The sequence below is a fragment of the Ciconia boyciana genome, chromosome 4 (assembly GCF_034638445.1).
Source record: "Ciconia boyciana chromosome 4, ASM3463844v1, whole genome shotgun sequence".
NCBI lineage: Eukaryota > Metazoa > Chordata > Aves > Ciconiiformes > Ciconiidae > Ciconia > Ciconia boyciana.
The window spans coordinates 3,983,495-4,007,592 of NC_132937.1; the positions used below are offsets into that span (position 1 = coordinate 3,983,495).

The window sequence follows — 24,098 nt, forward strand, 5'->3', positions numbered from 1 at the left end:
TGCAGCTGGGGAGCATGGCCTCACCTGGAGCCTCTGGCAGAAAACATCAGGAGAAACCTGAGGTCAACCACTAGGGTTTTGGAGCTGGGGGTATAGAGGATCAGAAGCCCACTACACCCCGACTGAAAAAGAGATACTAGCAGCATATGAGGGGGTTCGAGCCGCTTCAGAAGTTGTTGGTACAGAAGCACAGCTCCTCTTGGCACCGTGATTGCCTGTGCTACACTGGATGTTCAAAGGAAACGTCCCCTCTACGCATCACGCAACCAGCGCTACATGGAGTCAGTGGGTAGCATTGATCACACAACGAGCTCGACTGGGGAAACCCAACTGCCCAGGAATCCTGGAAGAGATCATGGACTGGCCAGAAGGCAGAGATTTTGGAGCATTGCCTGAGGAGGTGGCTTGTGCCCAAGAGGCACCACCATACAATGAGTTATCAGAAGATGAAAGACATTATGCTGTGTTTACTGACAGATCCTGTCGTGTTGTAGGAAACCATCGGAAGTGGAAAGCTGCTGTGCGGAGTCCCACATGACAAGTCACAGAAGCCATTGAAGAAGAAGGTGAGTCAAGTCAGTTTGCAGAAGAGAAAGCCATCCAGGTGGCCCTAGAGATTGCCGAATGAGAAAAGTGGCCAGTACTCTATCTCTTTACTGACTCGTGGATGGTGGCTAATGCCCTATGCGGGTGGCTACAGCAGTGGAAGCAGACCAATTGGCAGCGCAGGGGTAAACCCACCTGGGCTGCTGCATTGTGGCAGGACATCACTGCCTGGGTAGAAAACATCACTCTAAAGGTACATCATGTAGATGCTCACATGCCCAAAAGCTGCCCCACTGAAGAACATCAAAACAACAAACAGGTAGACAAGGCTGTCAAAACTGAAGTGGCTCAGGTGGACCTGGACCGGGAGCATAAGGGGAGGTATTTGTAGCTCGATGGGCCCACGAAACATCAGGACATCTAGGGAGAGATGCAACATACAGATGGGCTCGTGACCGAGGGGTAGACCTGACCACGGAGGCCATCACACAGGTCATTCATGAATGTGAAACGTGCTGCAATCAAGCGAGCCACACGAGTAAAGTCTCTCTGGAATAGAGGGCGGTGCCTGGGTTTTCAATATAGCACAGCCTGGCAAATTGACTATCATAGAATCATAAAATTGTTTAGGTTGGAAAAGACCTTTAAGATCATCAAGTCCAACCGTAAACCTAACACTGCCAAGTCCACCACTAAACCATGTCCCTAAGCACCACATCTACAGGTCTTTTAAATACCTCCAGGGATGGTGACTCAACCACTTCCCTGGGCAGCCTGTTCCAATGCTTGACAACCCTTTCGGTGAAGAGATTTTTCCTAATATCCAATCTAAACCTCACTGGCGCAACTTGAGGCCATTTCCTCTCGTCCTATCGCTAGTTACCTGGGAGAAGAGACCGACGCCACCTCTCTACAACCTCCTTTCAGGTAGTTGTAGAGAGCAATAAGGTCTCCCCTCAGCCTCCTTTTCTCCAGGCTAAACAACCCCAGTTCCCTCAGCCGCTCCTCATAAGACTTATGCTCTAGACCCTTCACCAGCTTCGTTGCCCTTCTCTGGACACGCTCCAGCACCTCAATGTCTTTCTTGTAGTGAGGGGCCCAAAACGGAACACAGTATTCGAGGTGCGGCCTCACCAGTGCCGAGTACAGGGGGACGATCGCTTCCCTAGTCCTGCTGGCCACGCTATTTCTGATACAAGCCAGGATGCTATTGGCCTTCTTGGCCACCTGGGCACACTGCCAGCTCATATTCAGCTGGCTGTCGACCAACACCCCCAGGTCCTTTTCCGCCGGGCAGCTTTCCAGCCACTCTTCCCCAAGCCTGTAGTGTTGCATGGGGTTGTTGTGACCCAAGTACTGCACCCGGCACTTAGCCTTGTTGAACCTCATACAATTGGCCCCGGCCCATCGATCCAGCCTGTCCAGGTCCCTCTGTAGAGCCTTCCTACCCTCAAGCAGATCAACTATATTGGACCACTGCCATGAACACACCAAGGCAAGCGCTACATGCTCACCATGGTGGAAGCAACTACTGGTTGACTAGAAACATACCCTGTAAACCATGCCACTGCCCGAAACACCATCTTAGGCCTTGAAAGGCAAAATTTGTGGCGACATGGTACCCCAGAAAGAATTGAGTCAGACAATGGGACTCATTTCCAAAATAACCTCATAAACTCCTGGGCTAAGAAACACAGCACTGAGTGAGTGCATCACACCCCCTATCACCCACAAGCCTCTGGAAAGATTGAGAGATATAATGGACTGTTAAAGACTATGTTGAGAGCGTTGGGCAATGGGGCATGGAAGCACTGGGATATAAATTTAGCAGAAGCCACTTGGCTGGTTAACACCAGAGGATCTGCTAACCGTCCTGGTCCTGCCCAAACAAAACCTCTATATACTGTGGGAGGAGATAAGGTCCCCGTAGTGCACATAGGGAAGTGGCTGGGGAAGACGGTGTGGGTTGCTCCTCCCTTGGGAAAAGGCAAACCCACTTGTGGGATTGTTTTCGCTCAAGGACCTGGGTGTACTTGGTGGGTAATGCGGAAGGATGGGGAGACCCAGTGTGTGCCTCAAGGAGATTTAACCTTGGGAGGAAAATAATCTGTGATGTGAGTTGTATGTTGTAGGAAGTAATGTAGCAGGAACTACCCGAACCGATGAAGAGTGAGTTTCGCAAGGAACCGGGCAAGTGCAACGATGACCCAAACCAAGCCGGTGTTGGTGCCCAACAATCAAACATACTGCTTCTCCTGTCCTGAGCACCCATCTTGACAGATGGGGCCCAAGTCATAGCCTGTTCTTATGGACATTTGGAGGAGTGGAGGAAGCCCATGGAATGGGAGAATAATATCTATCTGTTAAAGGACAAGGGATAGTAGTTAATGAGGATGTATAAATTTGTATGTTGGGTATAAAGATGGTTTAAGTATGTAGTATAAGTTGTAAGTGTTGGTAAGAAGGGATTTCAGTAATGAGAATTAAATACAATGGGATGGTTAGAAGATATATATATATATATATATATATATATGTATGTATTAAATTATGTGGGGCCTGAGCATGATGCAAATGGTATGGAATAAGGGGTGGAGATTGTATTGGGTCTGTCTGGGATGGAGTTAACTTTCCCCATAGCAGCCCTCATAGTGCTGTGCTTTGGATTGGTAGCTAGAAAGGTGTTGATAACACACCAGTGTTTTGGCTATTACTGAGCAGTGCTTGCACAGCATGGAGGCTGTCTCTCCAACATTCCCCCCCCCTCACTCCCAAAGGCCAGTAGGCTGGGGGTGGGCAAGATCTTGGGAGGGGACATAGCCAGGACAGCTGACCCAAATTGACCAAAGGGATATTCCATACCATATGACGTCTGCTCAGAAACAAAAGCTAAGAGAAAGGGGGGGGGGCATTCGTTATTACAATGTTTGTCCTCTGGAGCAACCGCTACGCGTACTGAAGCCCTACTTCCCGGGAAGTGGCTGGACATTGCCTGCTGATGGGAAGTAGAGAATAAATCTTTTGTTTTCCTTAGCTTCCATGCGCGGCCTTTGCTTTTGCTTTATTAAACTGCCTTTATCTTCACCCACGAGTTCTTTTCCATCTCATTTTCTCCCCTCGCGTCCTGCTGAGGAGGGGGAGTGATAGAACGGCTTGGTGGGCACCTGGCATCCAGCCAAGGTCAACCCATCACAAACTCACACGACTGGAAGACCACAATGGATGGCTACAAGCTCTTTTGGAAAGATAGGAAGGGAAGAAGAGGAGCTGGAGTTGCACTTTATGTAAAAGAGAAATTTGAATGTATGGAGGTGAGCTATGGAGACCACAAAAGTTCTATCAAATGCCTTTGGATCAAGATTGGAGAGATCGTCACCAAGGGGGATCTTATGTTAAGTATCTGTTACCGACCTCCCAAGCAGGATGACGAGGCTGACAAAACCTTACTTCGGCTGCTCAAGGAAGTCTCAGGCCAACAGAACCTGGTCCTCATGGTTGACTTCAATTACCCAGACATTTGTTGGGAAAACAACACAGTGGTGCACAAGTTGTCCATCAATGTGGACAGGCAGCCAAATAGCCATCAAGGACTACAAGAACCTTGCTAGGGCATGCAGAGATGCAGTCAGGAAGGCTATGGCTCAGCTAGAACTGAAATTGGCCAGAGATGTCAAGAACAACAAGAAAGGGTTCTTCAGGTACGTGAGCAGTAAGCAGAAGCACAAGGAAGACATAGGCCCATTGCTAAACAGGGCAAAGAAACTAGTTACTAATAATGCTGACAAGGCAGAGGTTCTCGGTACCTTCTTTGCCTCTGTCTTTACTGGTGTAGCTGGACCCCAGATCACAAGATCAAGTAGCTATGACAACGCATGTGTCAACCCACCAGTAGTGGAGGAAGGGCTGGTCTGCGGCCTCTTGCAAGGGCTCAACCCACATAAATCTACGGGCCTGGATGGAATCCACCCCAGGGTGTTAGGAGAAGTGGAGAAGTGGCTGACATTGTTGCGAGGCCACTGTCTATAATCTCTGAAAAGTTGTGGAGATCAGGGGATGTCCCTGATGACTGGAAGAGGGCAAATGTCATGCCCATCTACAAGAAGGGCCCAAAAGAGGACCCAGGAAACTACAGGCCTATTAGTCTTGCTTCAGTCCCTGGGAAAGTAATGGAACGAGTCCTCCTAGAAACTATCACAAACCTAATGAAGCAGGTGATTGTGAAAAGCCAACACGGATTTACCAAGGGCAAATCTTACCAGACTAACCTGATCACCTTCAACAACAAAATAACATCTTCTGTCGACATGGGGAGAGCAGTGGATGTTGTTTACCTGGACTTCAGCAGTGTTCGACACTGTTTCCCACAGCCTTCTGGACAAACTGGCAAGATACAGACTGGATGGGTGGACTGTGAGATGGGTAGGAAATTGGCTAACAGGCCACCTTCAGAGGGTGGTGATCAACGGTTTTTTGCTCAGGCTGGCAGCCTGCCACAAGTGGGGTCCCCCAGGGATCAATACTGGGCCCCACACTGTTCAACATCTTCATAAATGATCTGGACAATAGGATTGAAAGCACCCTCACCAAGTTTGCTGATGACACCAAACTGGGTGGTAAGGTGAACACGTCAGAAGGGAGAGCCATCTTACAGAGAGACCTGGACAGGCTAGAAGAGTGAGCTAGCAAGAACAGTATGAAGTTTAACAAAGACAAGTGCAAAATCCTGCACCTGGGTCAGAATAACCAGACCCCAGTACAGGCGAGGATCTGTGTGGCTGGGGAGCAGCTTTGTTGAAAGGGACCTGGGGGTCCTGGTGGACAACAAGCTGAACATGAGTCAGCAGTGCACCGCTGCAGCAACAAAGGCAAATCGGATTCTGGGCTGCATCCACAGGGGCATTACTAGCAGAGATAGAGACGTGATCATCCCACTCTACTCAGCACTTGTCAGGCTGCACCTGCAGTACCGTGTCCAGTTCTGGTCCCCACAATTCAAGAAAGACGTGGACAGACTGGAGAGGGTCCAAAGGAGGGCCACAAAGATGATCAAAGGGCTGGAGAACCTGCCCTATGAGGAAAGACTGGAGGAGTTAGGTCTTTTCTCCCTGGAGAAGAGAAGGCTCAGGGGGGACCTCCTCACAGTATTCCAGTACTTAAAGGGCAGCTACAAAGAGGACAGAGGCTCTCTCTTCACAAGGAGCCCCATAGACAAGACAAGGGGCAACAGGTACAAGTTGCACCAGGAGAGGTTTCATCTTGACATAAGAAAGAAATTTTTCACAGCGAGAACAATCAATCACTGGAACGACCTCCCCAGGGACGTGGCAGAGTCCCCATCACTGGAGGTATTCAAGACGCGATTGGACAGGGTGCTAGATAATATCATCTAGGCTCCCTTTCCCACAAAAGGTTGGACCAGATGATCTTTCGAGGTCCCTTCCAACCTGGGCTGTTCTATGATTCTCTGGAGTATTCCAGGTGCGGCCTCACCAGTGCTGAGTACTGGGGGATGATCACTTCCCTAGTCCTGCTGGCCACACTATTTCTGATACAAGCCAGGATGCTATCGGCCTTCTTGGCCACCTGGACACACTGCCAGCTCATGTTCAGCCGGCTGTTGACCAACACCCCCAGGTCCTGAAGCGTAGCTGTAAGAGGAAAAAGTATCTTAAAAAGTAGCTGATAAATTGGGCAGCGTAATACATTAAAAGTGTCTTAAATGTGGAGAAAATAGTGCAAATGCTTAAAATCATTGTCTCCCTTACCGTTTCCTCATTTAGAACTCATTTTCTGGGGTGGAGGTGGTCACTTTAATTTACTGAACTATATATATAAAGCAGCTCTAGAAGACAACTCATTTAAGTTAAAATGTAGCAACAATTCACTCGATGTCCAACTGAGCTTGAACTGAAAGGGAGATGCTGTTTTTATACCAAGTAAATACAGTTTTTGTTTTCTTCATGTTCCAACAAGACTGTATTTTGCAATAAAGTATGAACTATTGTAGACACATAAAGCCTTGGCTCCTTTTGTCTCTTTTTCTGACTCAAATAAGACAAGTCTGTGGATACTAATATTAAAGACCAGATTCTTCATGCCTTTTGGTCAAAATATGTTTTCATTTCACTTGGTTGAATTAGGTGTTGAACTTGTATATTAAACATGGACTACTTAACTGAGCAGAACTCACCTTGGTGTTACTCTTCTGACTTAGTAAGTCAGTGTTACCTTCTTTTAGTTGTGCTTTCTGAGGAGTAGTGGCATGGCACACCTTTACAAACTTGCTACCCAATCATACTCTCTTGAGAGACAGAGAGGAAATGCCCACTATCTCCATTCCTCTTGTTGCTGTTTGCATGGGGAAGTCGTTCTTGATGGTTGGCCTAAATTCTCTTGTCTTGAGTCTAGAATGAGTTTCTCTTCCTACCTCCATTTATTCATTACAACTTTTTTCAAATAGTCTAGTAAAACTCTCTAATAAGATACTTCTGCAACTTTATACATCCCTATATCATTAACCTCAGTTATTTTACCCTAGTTCAGTTTATATTAGTGATAAAATGTATCTGGTTGCAACTGGAATTAAATTGTTTGCCTTTACTTTGTTCTACCTATACTATAGGATGCTATCTATACAATATACTGTGTATGTTTAATTCTACCTAACTACAAGTATCAGTTCTAGGACTTATCTCAGTGCTTTAGGAAAGTTTTATGTCCAAAAAAAAGTTGTTAAATAAACAAAACACTCTAAGCCCTCAGTCTTTCATGATACTCTCTGAAAGGCAGGATGCAGTGCTCAAAGGGAAAACATTGTCAAATTCTTCTCTTCTCTGGAACTGCCCTTTGTAATGCCAAAGATGATGAGATGCTGCTAACACTGCAGAACTACAAAACTGTAGCCTTTCTGGAAACCTGGCCACTACAAAGTTCACATGTCTGCTTACATGCTGAAGCAGAAGTTTTCAAAGGAGAACAGTGTGTAACATTGCTTGCCACTGTCTCACATACCAAAATGAACAGAACTAAGGATGACTCCTTGCTAAGGAGTCATCTTATTTGCAGTTGCTGTAGTGCTCTGTCTGCCTCACTCAAATTCCTACTGCAGTCCAAAAAAATCTGGACAGTGACAGGGAGGAACGTCCAATCTTCTCATGGAGGGGGGAAAAAGCAAGGCCCATGATTTCTCTGAACTGCTCTCAGCCCATCCGTTTTATGCCTTCTAGAATTATCTTGTACTTCAACATACCAGAAGCTGACTTGAGTATAGATTATTTAAATAATGTGCAAGATTAGGAATATGATAAGGCAGAAATATAATTTTTTTTATTTTTCTGGGAAAAAATGTATTATCCAGTAGCATTTAATACGTACTTTAAACATCTGTTTGGGGTAAAAGTGTATCTCTGCTGTCCAGTGCACTAAGGCTTTCTGAGTAGATGCAAGTGTGAGTGCATAAAAGGAGAGCTTGCTTGTGTAAGTCTTAAGCCAAGGACCACCACTGGATAGTATGACTCTTCTATATTCTCATAAATCTGTGTGTGGTTGTGGTTTTGGGTTTGGTTTGGGGGGGCTGTTGCTTTTTTGTGGGGTTTTTTTGTTTGGTTGGTTTTGTTTTGTTTTGTTTTGTTTTTAAAGGTGAAAGACCTTATTTGTGTGACTACCCAGACTGCGGGAAAGCCTTTGTTCAGAGTGGGCAACTCAAAACTCACCAGCGTCTTCACACAGGGGAAAAGCCTTTCGTCTGCTCAGAGAACGGTGAGCCCTCAGAGAATAACTTGTGGCTTTAAGAATCAGTAAATCAGTTATCAGTTGATACCAATGCATAAAATGATTGGGCATGTTATGGGCCTTGCGACTAGTGTGCTGTTTTCAACTGAATCCAGGTTTTTGTGGAGTAAGGAAGGTTGGATTCAGGAGCATCTTCATCCCACGGATGTTATGCTAACATGTCAGTTGACTGCTTTCCTTAATGTGTTCTCCATTGGTACTTTGTGTTTTTAAGGCTGTTTAAGCAGATTCACACATGCAAACCGTCATTGCCCCAAACACCCATATGCCCGGCTGAAGAGGGAAGAACTCACGGTCAGACTGGGTAAAAAACAGACGCCTGACAATAAAGCTGCAGCTGAGTGGCTAGCGAAGTAAGTTTCCTTATGGTGTGATCTCTCTCTAAACTTATAACACAGAGTGGCCTGAGAAAGTGTTTTATTCTTGGGGGCAAAAAAAAAGAAAAACAATAAACAAAACCCAGCTGTTCCTTTAGTATGATTCAGCCCAGCCTTGCCTTTTGTTTAAGTGCTGACTTCTGGTTAAGACAAAGTTCCTCATGAGGCTTTCTCATCTGTTTTTCCTTCTCTACTTAAATACTTCTCTTTGCTTGAAAAACACCTGTTAATACCATGTTAGTTAGTGCTACAGTCATACTGCTGAATTTGCATCTATGTGAGGAACAACAGTCATGTATGCACAGGGAGAGCTGACTGGTGGGAATACCATGTATCAGAAAGATCTGTGTGAAAGATCAGATATCTCTTGGGCACTTCTACACTTAAAATGCTGAATAAAGGAGGCTTCTGACAGCTTAAATAGTGCCATAAAAGGGTTGAAAGAGAAAAAACAAATGCAGTGATTAGTCATGTGCAAGACAATACTTGGAAGGTCTTTGCTAGCTTTGAATGGTAGTTCTTACATAAACTGTACATAATTTCAAAGCATTCTCCACCTCTGATGTTGTAGATACTGGGAGACTAGAGAACAGCATGCTCCCACTTTGAAAAGTAAAACAATCCAGAAAATGGATCAGGAACAGCAGGACCCGATGGGATATCTTCAATCTGATGAAGAGGATGATGAAGAGAAAAATAGCGCTCATTCAGCTGCTTGCCGCCGCCTCCAGGAACAGCGTGAACGCATGCATGGTGCATTGGCTCTTATTGAGCTTGCAAACCTAGCTGTGGCACCACTGTGACAGTAGCATAGGAATGGAGTCTGCCTTTACAAAATGATGGTACTTGGTGGTCCTTAACCAGTTAGATCCTGGGCATAATCTAAGCACCTTATTTACTTATCATAGGCTGCTGTTCTGTAGAATTTATGAAGAATGTTGCCGCCCCATAACCTGGGGTGAGAGAGTTGCACTTTTTGTAAGGTAAAAGACAAATGTAAAGTTTAAGTATCTTGTAAATATGGAACTGCATAATGCAGGATGGATAAACTTCACATTGTGGGAAGCTAGATTTTTGCAAGGTTAACTCATTTATTTGAAACAGTTTTCACAGGAAGCACTTTCTGAGCACAATGTTTGTGGTGAGCAGAATAGTACATGTGGCCAAAGAAGGCTGAGAAAAGGGAAAGTATTTATCTCACTGTTTAAGCAAAACTATATTAAGTGGTAGGTCTGAAGATACTGTAAGCAGCAATGGAACCAAGTTTTCTAATGTCAGTATATTTTTACCTATTATCACTAAGGCAGAAGGCAAAGCTTAGATATCTCAACTCATAGAGGGGAAGAAACTGCTTAATGCAGGAAATTGTAAGATAGTTCAGGATCTTCACTGTGACTGTTCAAGATATGAGACTTGACTGCTATTTTATGTTTTTTTATTTGATCTCAGCAGAATCTCTTGGTTTGAGTAGCACTTGTTATTCCTAATGTATGATGTTAGGAACTTTTGCACATTGTTGGGTTTATCTGAAAATGATTAGTCTTGCAAAGTCTAGACAAAGGTAAACAATTGGTAATATTTTTTAATATATTTTTGGACCCTTTAATGATTTGGCACTTCCTTTTGTTAATAAAGGGGGTATTGACAGGGTGGTATTGATTTGTACTAAACTATTTTAGATCTCCTATTAGCAAACACTAAGTTTTAAAGTATTGCTCTTATATGATTATTAGCAAATAGAAGCCTCCATACTTGCTGTGTATAAAGCCGCCTTATTGCTTTACTTCAGGATAACATGCCAATTTTATGTTCACTAACTGTAGCACAGCTATCAATTAAACATGGCAAAAAAGTATTCACTATATAACCAGAAAATAGGCTTCCAAAGGCAGTTTTGAGTATGTTAACTGTGTGATTTCATATATTTCCCAAATAAATGAAGGTACAGAACACTGCCTAGTGCTCTAAGATGCAGATAAAAAGCATTTAGCACTACATCTTGTCACCTCATGAGTATTGTGTACTTTCAAATACCATAGTCTCATGGTGATTTCTTTCTGTATTTTGCTTGTAAGGCAACCAGAGATTCCTAACGTGCTACAGAAATTTTGTTTCCAAATTGGATAAACTCTTTAGTTGAGCTACTGCTTTAGGGGATGTTAATAAGTCATGCTTGCTCTTAACTCCTCCCTCTCCTTGAAGGTCAGGAAATTCAGATAAGAATTCAGACTTTCCCTCTTTCTTAAGCGAGAAGGAAAAAAATTGTTCAATTACTTGATATAGACTGACTAGATGCATACAGCTGTTTCAGAAAAGTAGTCTAATTCTACAGCAGAAACTGCAATTGTTGGGTTATGTTCTCTGATAATTGATACCTGTTGTGGTAGAAAATTGTATTAACCCAGTTTGTTTAAAATAATGTATTAATGCACTTCGGTTTTGGTCTTTTGGGCTTAAAAAAATGAAACACTTCGTAGTCATTTCAGGCTTCTTAGCCTATGTAAAACTACCTGGCAATTCATGGGTGTGGGTTTAGAATTTCTGTTACATGCTTTTGACTGTTCAGTTGGCTGCATACAAATAGTCTGATCCCAAAATGAGCCTTGAGCATGAATCTGTTGTACTCGTGAGTCATAACTCAGAATTGCTTGTAAATGGTATTTCATAGGACACAAGACTAATCACCAGCCAGTTGCAGATCCAAGTCATAACTTAATTCAATAGAACTGATTTTCCCAATCAGCTGTAATGCTTTTGACAACTTGCGCAATACTTCTTTCAGTATAAGTACACTGAATTCTATGTAGCTGTAGAAAAAAATTCAGACAGCTCAAGTACTTTTGTGTAAGTAACAAATTTTGGGTAAAATAACAAGTAAAAAACCTGAGGAGGAAGACTGCTTTTTGTTTTATTAAAAAGTGATTGCATACAAGAAATATTGAAGTGTTCTATGCTTCATAAGATTAAGCTGTAGTTTGGCATGACAACAGCAGAAGAGTAAATGTGCTGTCATTTTAATAGGTGCTTTGAATAAAAAGTTGATTTACTTTCAACTTTAGTTTACATGTGTGTGGTGTTGGGGAATTTTTATTGTACCCCTTGAGGCAAATTAAACACACATTTGTGCTTAAATAAAAAAAAATTAATGAACAATGCATTGGACAGTCCTACCACCATAAGCAGTTCTACAAGGAGTCTGCAAAGATCCGTCATGAGCCCATTCCTTATATACACTTGCACCAATACCAGTCCCATGAGTGTAGGCATGGGGTGCCTTGGCCCAGCACTGGGTTCATCCCCCAGAGCCAGTTGCCCAAAGGTGGCTCCTGAGCACTTGCATTCCAGGATTGTTGCAAAACAATACTGCAGCATTTCTTAGCAAACTTCACTCCCTTACAGGGAGTCCTTCTGTCTCTGGCATTCCTGCTTCCAGCCAGATTAACCCCTTCTGCAGTTGGGCCTTCTTGCCTTCCATACCAGATCATTCCTTGGTCACAAATTACCACTGCTGATCAGTTACAATTTGAATTTCCCCTTCAGTGGTGTTTGGTAATTCTTAATCCTTCTCTTCCTCATTGCTATAATCCTATCATTCAGACATATCACAGAACATATAGGTGTTTATGTTTCCTGTTTGTTGAAATTTGACATATTATAAGTTAACCTCAAGCATGTTGAGAGGCCAATTTTTTTTTTAGTAGTTCTCTGACCAAAACTTTGAGAATTCCTTTGAAACAAAGGCCAGATCTGATGTGATGTGGCAGCCCAAAACAAGTAAGCAAGTAGTGCCTAGAACTTCTTGAAGCAGCTTTAATCTAGAAATGGTGTGGTGGGTTGACCTTGGCTGGCTGCCAGACACCCACTCAGCCACTCTCTCACTCCCCCTACTCAGCAGGACAAGGGGAGAAAATAAGATGGAGAAGCTTGTGGGTCGAGATAAAGACAGGGAGATCACTTACCAATTATTATCATCACAGGCAAAACAGACTCGAGTTGGGGAAAATTAATTTAATTTATTGCCAATTAAAAATGGAGTAGGAAGGTGAAAAACAAAAACGCCTTCTCACCCCCTCCCCCTTTTTCCCAGGTTCAACTTTACTCCATTCCTGACTCTTCTACCTCCCCCCACAGTGGTGCAGGGGGAATGGGGAATGGGGGGTTGTGTTTAGTCCATAACAGTTCCTCTCTGCTGCTCCTTCCTCCTCACACTTTTCCCCTGCTCCAGCGTGGGTCCTCTTCACAGGCTGCAGTCCTTAAGGAAAAAAATCTACTCCAGCGTGGGCTCTCTGCAGGCTGCAGTTCTTTCAGAAAATATCCAACTGCTCCAGCGTGGTGTCCTCCATGGGCTGCAGGGGAATATCTGCTCCAGTGCCTAGAGCACTTCCTCCCCCTCCTCCTTCAACTTTGGCATTCACAGGGTTGTTTCTCACACTTTTTTTCCTCACTACTCACTGCCTGTGCAGCATTTTGCCCTTTCTTAAATATGTTTTCACAGGGGGCATCACCAAATACACTGATTGGTTCAGCTTTGGCCAGCGGTGGGTCCATTGCCAAGCCGGTTGGAACCAGCTGTGTTCAGCACAAGGCAGCCCCTGGTCTCTTCTCACAGGAGACTGTAGTCTAACAGGAGCTGGTGGAAGACCAGGACTTAGGTAAAGCTGACAAGGGGGATTCAGACTGGAACGTGGAACGTCTAAACAAGAATTACTGTCCTTGGGAGTAAAGCACATCCTGGAGAAATATGTAAGCTAATTAAGATGTTTTGGGAACCATCTGAAACAACTAGTAGAAGTGTGATGAGAAGCACCCTCACGCTAACTATCCTCATTATAATACTAAAAGTCACACCCCTCAAGCTGGAGACCCCGGCCCAAGCAGAGACCCCTCACCTTTGAGCATGCGCAGAATATTAAAGTAGCACTGTAGCTTTAAGTTGAAACAAGAGAAATGTAGACCAATAGAAAACTGCTTTGTGTAATTACTTATGCATATGCATAACTAGACTGTATAAATACTGTACCTGTATGACCGAACTTTGTGCTAGCTTTGTGGAGCTACCACCTAATGCCCATCTCTGTGCAGACATGAAATAAAATGCCTCTGCCCTGTGTGTATATTGGCGTCTTGCACACTGGGTAAACAACCTCACACTTGTGGGATAACAGTTTTGGCAACCCAGATGGGACTGAGCTGACAGCCTTGCCCGGTTCGTCTTGCTTGTATCCAACAGGGAGAAGAGACCTGAGTGGACTCCAGCGCACACTGACCTGTTGATCGGGGACTCCTTCGGCTCCTCTCCTGCAGTCAGGCGGTAAGCGACACAATGGTGCAACGCTACTGAAAAGAGGTATTTTTGGGAGGATATGAGAAAAGGGGGGTAAGGGCAAGATCTCTCAGGAAGCAGGCACCATCTGTTCTGTTCTGGGCTCTGCATAAGACGGCATCAGGAAAGATACGCGGCAGAAGCACAGTTCTGTTTGTTTCTACAAAGTGTTCTGTTCTGGGCTCTGCATAAGACGGCATCAGGAAAGATACGCGGCAGAAGCATAGTTCTGTTTGTTTCTACACAGTGTTCTGTTCTGTTCTGAGTAATGAAGGGAGACGTCCCTCGTTCTGGTTTGTGTAGAAACGCTGGGGTTTTCGGTACCGATATGGGTGCTGCTGCTTCCCAAGAGGCTCCCCTTTGCTCTCCTCTAGGATGCATCCTGAAGAATTGGAATAGACTTGGAGAGGGATCCCATGACTAAAAACAAGCTAAAATGATATTGTAATCAATGGTGGCCACAATATCAATTGGAAGATGGTGAAAAATGGCCTGAGAATGGATCCTTGAAATATAACACTATATTGCAATTAATGTTGTTTTGTCAGGGAAGTGAAAAATGGGATGAAATACCTTATGTGGCTATGTTTTTTGCGTTAAGAAATGATTGGGATCTTAGGAAGAAATGTGGCTTAGTGGATTCTAAACATCAGATTGGAATATATGCGTTAAAAGAGAAAAAGGGAAAATCTTGTTGTATTGAATCGGAAAATTTGGAAGAGGATATTCAGCTGTTGGTAGCTCCCCCAAAACAGCCAGAATCCGATAGCTCAAGTGATAATGGAATTACGAGTCCCATCTCTAAAAGAACAAGGGGACAGAAACCGATAATTCAAGCTCCCCTCAGACAGGCTGTAGGGCCTGCAGGAACATTGGTATATGTACATGTACCTTTTAATACTTCTGATTTATTCAACTGGAAACAGGCAGTTGGATCCTATCGAAACAATCCTGAAGGAATGTATAGTACTGTTAAAACTGTAATGATGACTCATAATCCTAACTGGGGAGATGTACAGGCTCTCCTAGAATATTTGTTTACCACTGAGGAGAGGAGAATGATTTTAGAGAAGGCTAGACAGGGACTGATCCAACAACGGGGGGGGGGGGGGGGGGGCATGCCTAATACCAATATGTACCTCCCAAAAGAGGATCCGGAGTGGGATCCAAACATTAATGAGGGATTACAGAGGGTAAAGGAATATCAAAAGTTAATTTTGTATGGGATTCAACATGGAGTGCAAAAGCCTAAGAGTTTATCTAAACCGTATGAAGTAAGGCAGGGGGATAAGGAAACCCCATCAGCCTTCTATGAGAGACTGTGTGAAGTAGCTTGAAAATGGACAGATCTGGATCCGGATGATGATAGCAATTCAAAGTTATTTAACATGCTGTTTATTGGTCAAGCGGCAGCAGATATAAGAAAGAAATTACAAAAGGTAGAGGGTGAGGATGGCATGACAATCTCAGAGTTATTGTCAATCGCATATAAGGTGTATAAAGTTTCCCCAGCTGATCCTCTGGTTCCAGTCAAGCTGGGGAATGAAATAATAGATTTTTTTGATAGTGGAGCCACACATTCTGTAGTAACTAGTTGTAGGGGAACCTTAAGTAGAACTAAAATAAGCATTGTTGGTGCAACAGGGAAAAAGACTTTAAGGCCATTTTTACAACCTATGGAATGTTCAATTGGAAATACTAAATTAACTCATGAATTCCTTTAGATGCCAGAATGCCCCCTACCATTGCTTGGATGGGATTTACTTTGTAAACTGAATGTACAACTGACTTTTTCTGAAGACTCTGTTCAGTTTCCCGAAAAGGATTAGAACCTATAATAAGCTCCTTTCTAGAACATGGATTGTTACGGGAGTGTCAATCGGAATTTAATACTCCCATCCTACCTGTAAAGAAGCCCCATTCTTCTGAATATAGACTGGTACAGGACTTACGAGAAATTAATGCAAGGACAGCAGATGTCCACCCTGTGGTTCCAAAACCATGTACCCTCCTCACTACAATCCCTAACAGTAATACTTATTTCACAGTATTAGATCTAAAGGACTCCTTCTTCTGTATACCTGTGGATGAGCAGAGCCAGACCATCTTCGCCTTGGAATGGGAGAATCCAACTACAGGACGAAAGACACAACTCTGCTGGACTGTCCTTCCCCAGGGATTCAAGAACAGCCCTGCCTTGTTTGGTTAACGTACTAGCCAAAGAATTGGAACGATGGCAAAATGATCATGATGCTGTAACATTGTTGCAATATGTTGATGATTTGCTAACTGGTTCTGACACTTATGAGGCATGTCTGGAAGCCACCATCAGTTTGCTTAACTTTCTGGGCTTGGCAGGGTATCGGGTTTCTAAGAAAAAGGCTCAGATTGGGAACAAAAAGGTCCACTATATGGGGTTTGAAATCACCAAAGGACAGAGAGAATTAAGTACTGAGAGAAAAGAGGCAATTTGTAGAATTGCTGTACCTACATCAAAGAAGCAATTAAGAGGATTTCTGGGAATGGCTGGATAGTGTTGCTTATGGATTCCCAATTTTGGACTAATTGCCAAACCACTGTATGCTGCTGTGAAAGGACCTGAGGGGGTTCTCGAATGGACACCTGAATGAAGGAAGAGTTTTGATGAAATTAAAAGGAAACTCATGGAGACTTCTGCTTTGGGACTCCCGAATCTGAGGAAACCCTTCCAGTTATATGTACATGAATGACAGCAAGTGGCATTAGGAGTTTTGACACAAAAATTGGGGAGCTGAAGAAGACTGGTGGGATACTTCTCTAAGCCATTAGATGAGGTCAGTAAAGGTCGGCCCGCTTGTTTGAGGGCAGTAGCAGCTACTGCAACTTTGATTGAAGAATCTCGGAAATTGACGTTAGGCCAACCGATTACTGTATTTGTACCTCATGCTGTGTCTTCTCTCCTTGAAAATAAAGGGCATCATCATTGGATCTCCCCAAGCAGGTTAGCTAAATAACAAGCCGTGCTGCTGGAACAAGATGATGTTGATGAATCTCCCTGACCTCTGCTCTAAATCCTGCAACTTTGCTCCCGATTTCCGAATCCGGTGAATTGCATCATGACTGCTTAACCACCATCAAACAAGTGTATTCTAGTAGGCCTGACCTGCAAGACGAACCCCTACCAAATGCAGAACTGGAGGTATTTTCTGATGGGAGCAGCTTTATGTTGGAAGGAAGATGGAAAGCTGGATATGCAGTGGTAACACGTACTCGGGCCTTAGAAGCTAAATCTTTGCCTAGTAATACATCTGCTCAGAAGGCAGAATTGGCTGCACTAACATGAGCTTTAGAGCTTAGTCAGGGAAAAAGAGTCAATATTTACACAGATTCTAAGTATGCCTTTGGAGTAGTGCATGCACATGGGGCAATTTGGAAAGAAAGAGGACTATCAAGTTCACACGGGACCCCGATCAAATATGGAACAGAAATAATGAAGCTCTTACAGGCAGTCCTTCAACCAAAGGAGGTTGCTATAATGCATTGTAAAGCGCATCAGAAGGGAAACAGTGAAATCACAAAGGGAAACCGAAAAGCAGACCAGATAGCAAAAGAAGCAGCATTACAGAAATCAAAATTTGACGGAGCTTTAATTCCAGTACCCCATTTGGAATTATCACCCCCACAATATACTGAGAAGGAAAATCATTGGCAGGGCAATTAGATTGTTCCAAAAATGATCAGGGTTGGTGGGTGACACCACTGAAGCAATTATTAATTTCTGAAAAGATGATGGAAATTCTATTCAAGAAACTGCACCAAGAAACACACTCGGGAGCAGATGCATTAGTACTAATTGCCAAAAGACACGTCATTGGGCCAAGAATGCAAAGCCTAGCGGATATAAGAGTCAAAAAGTGTGCTCTCTGTTGCGCCAATAACCCCAAAATTGCAAGGAAAATCATGGGAGAAGTCGTAAAACAAGGAATAACTCCCGGGGAATACTGGCAAATAGATTTTACGGAATTGCCAAGGTGTAATCTGTATAAATATTGATTGGTAATGGTAGACATCTTTTCTGGTTGGCCTGAAGCTTTCCCTTGTCACACTAACAAGGCTAGGGAAGTGATTAAAATTTTATTGAAAGAAGTTATTCCCAGATTCGGTGTTCCAGAAGGTATATCCTCTGATAACAGACCCCACTTTATTGCAGAAATAGTGCAGGGAGTTTCCAGCTTTCTAGACATTAAATGGGATTTGCATACCCCTTGGTGGCCACAGTCCTGTGGCAAAGTAGAAAGAATGAATCAAACCCTAAAAAGACAGATTTCTAAAGTGTGTCAGGAAACTCAAATGAAATGGGTAGATAGTCTACCCATGGCATTAATGAGAGTACGAATTACACCCAGAGCTAGGGAAGGTGTTAGTCCATTTGAGATCCTGTTGGGGAAACCATATCCAATCAATCATTTAACCACGAAGGGAGACCAAATGCATATAAAGGGACAGGCTGTAATTAAAGAGTATTTGATTTCTCTCTTGCAGAATTTATCCTCCCTACATAGGTACCTAAACCAGAAGACTCCCATTCCCTTGGACACTCCAGTCCACCCATTCCAACCAGGAGACACGGTCTACGTACGAACTTGGAAAGATGAGCCCTTGAAAGAAAAGTGGAAAGGACCTTATATAGTGGTATTAAAAACTTATACAGCAGTAAAGGTAAATGGGATTGACTCCTTCTGAGAGACTGAAAGAGTTAACGTCTCAAACATTGTGGCGACTCGAGGTGGTATTTGCATGGCGACAGCAGGTTGGCAAGCATGGGGTGGGGGAGAGCAAGAGCAGGATGTGGGGAATGCGTCGGAGGATGCGCGGTTCCTGGTTCCGACGGACCTTACCATATATGGCCAGAGGTCACAGATTTTATCTGAGGAAGGGGCTTGCGACCGCCCGAGAGACCCCTCGCGACCACCCCCCTCCCCCAGCGCCTGCGCAGAAGATTGAGAACTTTCTAGAACAAGAACCATGTAAGTCCTCAAGGGGCGTACCTGGAGGTGGGGATTAGCATATAAAAGACACGCCCTCCAGGGAACCACGTGCTCACCCACCACCGGAGGATTGCCACGCCTGTCATCGTCATCACGGGATCCAAGGGTGGTGATACTTTTCCTTTCTCTCTCCTCCTCTCTTGTCCTTTCCTTTTCTCGCTTCTCTCTTCCTCTATTCTTCCAATATATGTAAGTTTTGGATAAATTGTGACGGGTTGCCCGGAAAATAGTTCCATTGCCAAATCGCCTCCGTTCGTTGGGCTTGCCAGTTCGTTAAGTTTGTCCGTTTGTCGAAATCGCCAGTTAATAAAGTTGCTGGTCAGACTGTTCCTCTGAGTCATTGTCGTGACTCTACCAACCACGCGGCTTTGCCGAGCAGAGATCGGCCTTTGTCGGTACACAAACCGTCGGGGAATCAAAGATTCACCCATCTCACAACCCACCGAGTGGGACGAGACACTCCTGGATTCATTATACTAGAGTAAAGAAGACACCAGACCAGGACAAGTGGACCTCTATGCCAACTGGAGAACTGAGACTCCGACTAACCAGGGACTGTTGATGAACTGTATCGAGGTTTCTCTTTTAGAAAACTGTCACCTTAAACCATATATATATGTGTATATATTTTGGCATAAAATAGAAATAGTATAGGAGTTATTAGTAGCTAAGAAGGGATCACAGTTAGGAATAGAAACTAGCATATGAGAATATGAGAACTGTAGAATCTTCAAGGTAATAGATAATGCTCAGGCCAGATAAGAGGGTACTGGCACTGCATACTTCACTAACAAGCATATGTTTCTTCTCAAAGAATGCAAAGCTGTAACACTTCAAGGACCAATAACAGGAACATCCTCCTACAGGGAAAGTCATAAAGATAAAGGGACGCCACAACAACCATGAAAACAAGAGGAATCACAGTAACTAGGGGAAAGGTAAAGACGGCAGGGGGAGATTGCAATCACCAACCCAACTGAGGAACGAAAGGACTACCCCCACACACACACTCCTTGTGAGCATGCTCAGTGAATTAAAAATCACACTGTATCTTTAAATTGAAGCAGAGAAAATACAGACCAACGGAAGAAGAGGATGCTTAGTCAGTCTAATGATTATGTATTAGATAGGTGTGGTATGTTAACTTTCATGTATAAATATTGAAGAGAATTACAGTAAGTGTGCTTGATTTGTAGAAATATTCCACCTTGCACCTAGCGCAGAATAAAACAATGTCTCCTCTCTAAACATACTTTGTGTGTTTTGGGAGTTATTTTATAAAACAGGCAACAAAATGACTATTGAAATTACTCCTAGGACACTCTCGGAAAGTGTTATTAATTTAGCATGGTTACAATGAAAATTGTATCTGTGACATTGATTAACCTAGCATTTACCTTTTGTAACAGCAATCTAGTCTTAAAACTTGTCCAATCCTTTGGAAGAATCCATAATGTCAGCAGTATAATGGCCTGTTCACCATTGCCTAAATCTGCAGCCAATCCCCTCGAGTGGGGAATTTTAACTTTAGATTTAAACTGAAGATTTCTTCAGTCTCCAAATTACCTCCTTTCAGAGTCGAATGTGGTTGTAAAATCTAACAGGACAAGTAGAACTGTTAGTGAATGCAACTAGAGCAGGATTACAAGATTTAAACACTCAATTACAGGAAACTTCAAAGATGACGTTGCAGAATAGGCTAACCTTAGATTTAATGTTATTACATGAACACGGGGTATGTGGGTACCTAAATCTGAAAAACAAAGGTTGTTGCATCCATATCCCCAATATGACTGAACATTTGGATCAACAAATAGACAAAATAAAACAAGTGGCAAAATCAAGTAGAAATATTCAGGCCTCTAAACAAAATATTACAAAGTTTTGGCTTCTCCCTAACTGGATGGTTGGCAAGTTTACTTCAAACGATAATTATAATTGTAATCATCATGATAATCATCTGTATTGTTGTTAGTTGTGCCTTAAAATGTGTTAGATGACTAATTGTACAAGTTACTACTGGAAATAATATACTATTAATGAGAACTAATAATGAGACATATGAGGACTATGAAGAAAAGTCTCATAGTCTCAAAGGGGGGAATTGTAGTCTATCAGGAGCTGATGGAAGACCAGGACTTAGGTAAAGCTGATAAGGGGGATTCAGACTGGAACGCGGAACGTCTAAACAAGAATTACTGTCCTTGGGAGTAAAGCACATCCTGGAGAAATATGTAAGCTAAGTAAGATGTTTTGGGAACCATCTGAAACTACTAGTAGAAGTGTGATAAGAAGCACCCTCACGCAAACTATCCTCATTATAATACTAAAAGTCACACCCCTCGAGCTGGAGACCCCGGCCCAAGCAGAGACCCCTCACCTTTGAGCATGCGCAGAATATTAAAGTAGCACTGTAGCTTTAAGTTGAAATAAGAGAAATGTAGACCAATAGAAAACTGCTTTGTGTAATAACTTATGCATATGCATAACTAGACTATAAATACTGTACCTGTGTTGGAAAATAAGTGAGGAACATGTAAAGAATAAAGTTCAAAGGGTCAATCAAGAAGAAACAAAAGAAAACCCAAGAATATCCTGGTGAAACTGGATCTTCTAGCATGTGATATTTAACAATGGGGAAAATTAAGCCTTAAAAGGAAGAATGACCCTGAATTCATGACCTGAAAAGCATGGGTTTGGGGTCTATGACCACCAGCGACCACCAGAGGACCCCCACGTGAAAAACTGAGCATGCGTTATGCTGAATCATCATTATGTAAGCTACTAATTAACATAGTCCTGCCTAGTAGTGTGAAAACCTATGCATATGGAAAGATATACTGTATAAATGAACCTAGATCTGTGTAAACAGGTATGCACGTTAGGCGGAAGGGTCCCCCGTGCATCCAGCGCTGCAATAAAGAGAATGCCTGCTTCTTAATGCTACATTGGTGTTAAGAGGTTTATTCCCGATTTCGGTGACAGTTTTGGTGACCCAGATGGGACTCTGCTTCTGAATCTCGACGGATCCGAGGGATCGCAGGACCTCCAGCCAGCACCGAGGGATTCTCGGGGAGAACCTCCGATCCCTGGACCAAAGAGCTCTGAGCAAGACCCCTGGGAAGGTAAAGGCATTCCTTTCTTTAATTTTCTTTAAAAGGGTGGTTGCCTGCCCATAAGACGCAGCGAAAGCCATGCAGGGTTGGGCTATAAAGGTCGGGTGGTTGCCTGCCTGTAAGACGCAGTGAAAGCTGCGCAGGATTGGGCTATAAAGGTACCTAATGGAAGGAAGGAATCGATCCTATCGGACGAAAGTCCGTAGGACACCCGGGTTTGGAATTTGGAATTGGATTTGGCAATCAATTAAAATCTCCAGAGGTAGAGGTGGGTTAGAGTCCCATTGAAAAAAGGGTATAAGGGGTTCGAGTCCCCAATGTTTTCTTAAAGGGTATAAGGGGTTTGAGTCCCCAATGTTTTGTTAAGTTGTATTTTTGTGTTTTGTGTTAGTCATTGTCTTTGTGTTTTTGTATTTGCTCTTTGTACTATTTTATAATGGGTAATAAGCCTTCGGCGGAAGGGGGGATTTTGAAAATATCTCCCCTAGGTTGTATATTGAAACACTGGGGAAAAGGGGGGACACCCTCTCACTCAAAACCAGCTTATAGAGTATTGCAATAATTGGTGGCCAATGTATACTCTTGAAGATCAGGGAAAACGGCCAAAGAATGGAATGCTAAGATATAACACTATATTACAATTTATGTTATTTTGCAGGCGGGAGGGTAAATGGGGTGAGGTACCTTGTGTAGATTTATTTTTCACTTTGAGAAATCATCCAGAGTGGCAAAAACAGTGTGGGATGATCCCGCAAGATTCTATGGTATTGACTTTGGAAAAACAGGGAAGGAATAAGAGTTTAAAACGATGTTGTTCTGCCTGTAGCACTGGGAAAAGGTGTTTAAAGTGTGGACAAGAAGAAGATGATTTGGAATTTATGGTAGCTCCTCGCCAAAGGCTTGGAGAAAATCCTGACTGGAATGATTTACAGGTAATATTAGATACATTGTTGGATGGCACTGAAAAGAAGATGGTATTAAATACTGCTCGGAAACAGGTAGAAGGGGCACATGCTAATGGGGATTTGCAGGGAACGATAGATCAAAATTTTCCTGCCACAGACCCAGAGTGGGATCCCAATCAGCTGGGACCCCGGGGGCTTTTAACAAGGTATCAGAGATGGATACTGTTTGGCATAAGGCATGCTATGCCAAAAGTGATTAATTGGTCTAAATTATATGAGATTAAACAAGAACCAAATGACTCATCAATTTTTGTATGTGCCTGAATGCCCGATACCCTTGATGGGAAGGGATTTATTGAGCAAATTAGATGCACAGATAACCTTTAAGAATGGAGAGGTACAACTACTAATACCCGAATCAAAAGCTGTGGAAGTGAGAATTTTTATGTTGGTCTAAATTGGCGGAACCAGTAAAAGTTGTTCTAAAACCTGGAACTAAACCAGTAAGACAAAACCAGTATCCCATTAAGTAGGAAGCTAGAAAGGGGTTGGATGAATTAATAATGAAATTTTTGAATTATGGATTGTTGATAGAGTGTGAATCGGAATATAACACTCCGATATTACCAGTGAGAAAGCAGGATGGTAAGGAATATAGATTAGTTCAGGACTTAAGAGCCATGAACCAGATTGTTCAGGATATTTACCCAGTAGTAGCTAACCCATACACCTTGCTGACATCCTTGAAGGAAAAGCATAAGTGGTTTACTGTACTCGATCTCAAGGATGCTTGCTTCTGCATACCTCTAGACAAAGACAGTCAGGCAATATTCACCTTCTAATGGGAAAGTCCCACCACTGGACGCAAGACACAGCTTACCTGGACGGTGCTACCTCAAGGGTTCAAAAATAGTCCTACAATATTTGGGAACCAGCTGGCAAAGGAGATGGAATTACAGAAAAAAGAAAACCCCGAGGGAACAATAGTGCAATATGTAGATGACATTCTGTTG

General features: G+C 43.2%; 1 protein-coding gene and 1 long non-coding RNA gene across 2 annotated transcripts in view; both read left to right on the forward strand.

Moving 5' to 3' along the window:
• LOC140651153 (zinc finger protein 367-like) overlaps window positions 1–11,782 on the forward strand; it is a 35,661-nt gene extending 23,879 nt beyond the window's left edge. The window contains exons 3-5 of the mRNA XM_072860294.1: window positions 8,185–8,304; window positions 8,552–8,690; window positions 9,286–11,782. Coding sequence (XP_072716395.1) covers window positions 8,185–8,304; window positions 8,552–8,690; window positions 9,286–9,517 — 491 coding nt within the window. The 3' untranslated portion in view covers window positions 9,518–11,782. The remainder of the gene's footprint in view (window positions 1–8,184; window positions 8,305–8,551; window positions 8,691–9,285) is intronic.
• A 1,198-nt stretch (window positions 11,783–12,980) lies between these two features.
• Window positions 12,981–19,385, forward strand: LOC140650938 (uncharacterized). Its single transcript, XR_012042203.1, has 3 exons — window positions 12,981–13,457; window positions 13,945–14,025; window positions 18,559–19,385. It is a non-coding gene; the product is annotated as an uncharacterized lncRNA (long non-coding RNA).
• Window positions 19,386–24,098: the final 4,713 nt, after the last annotated feature.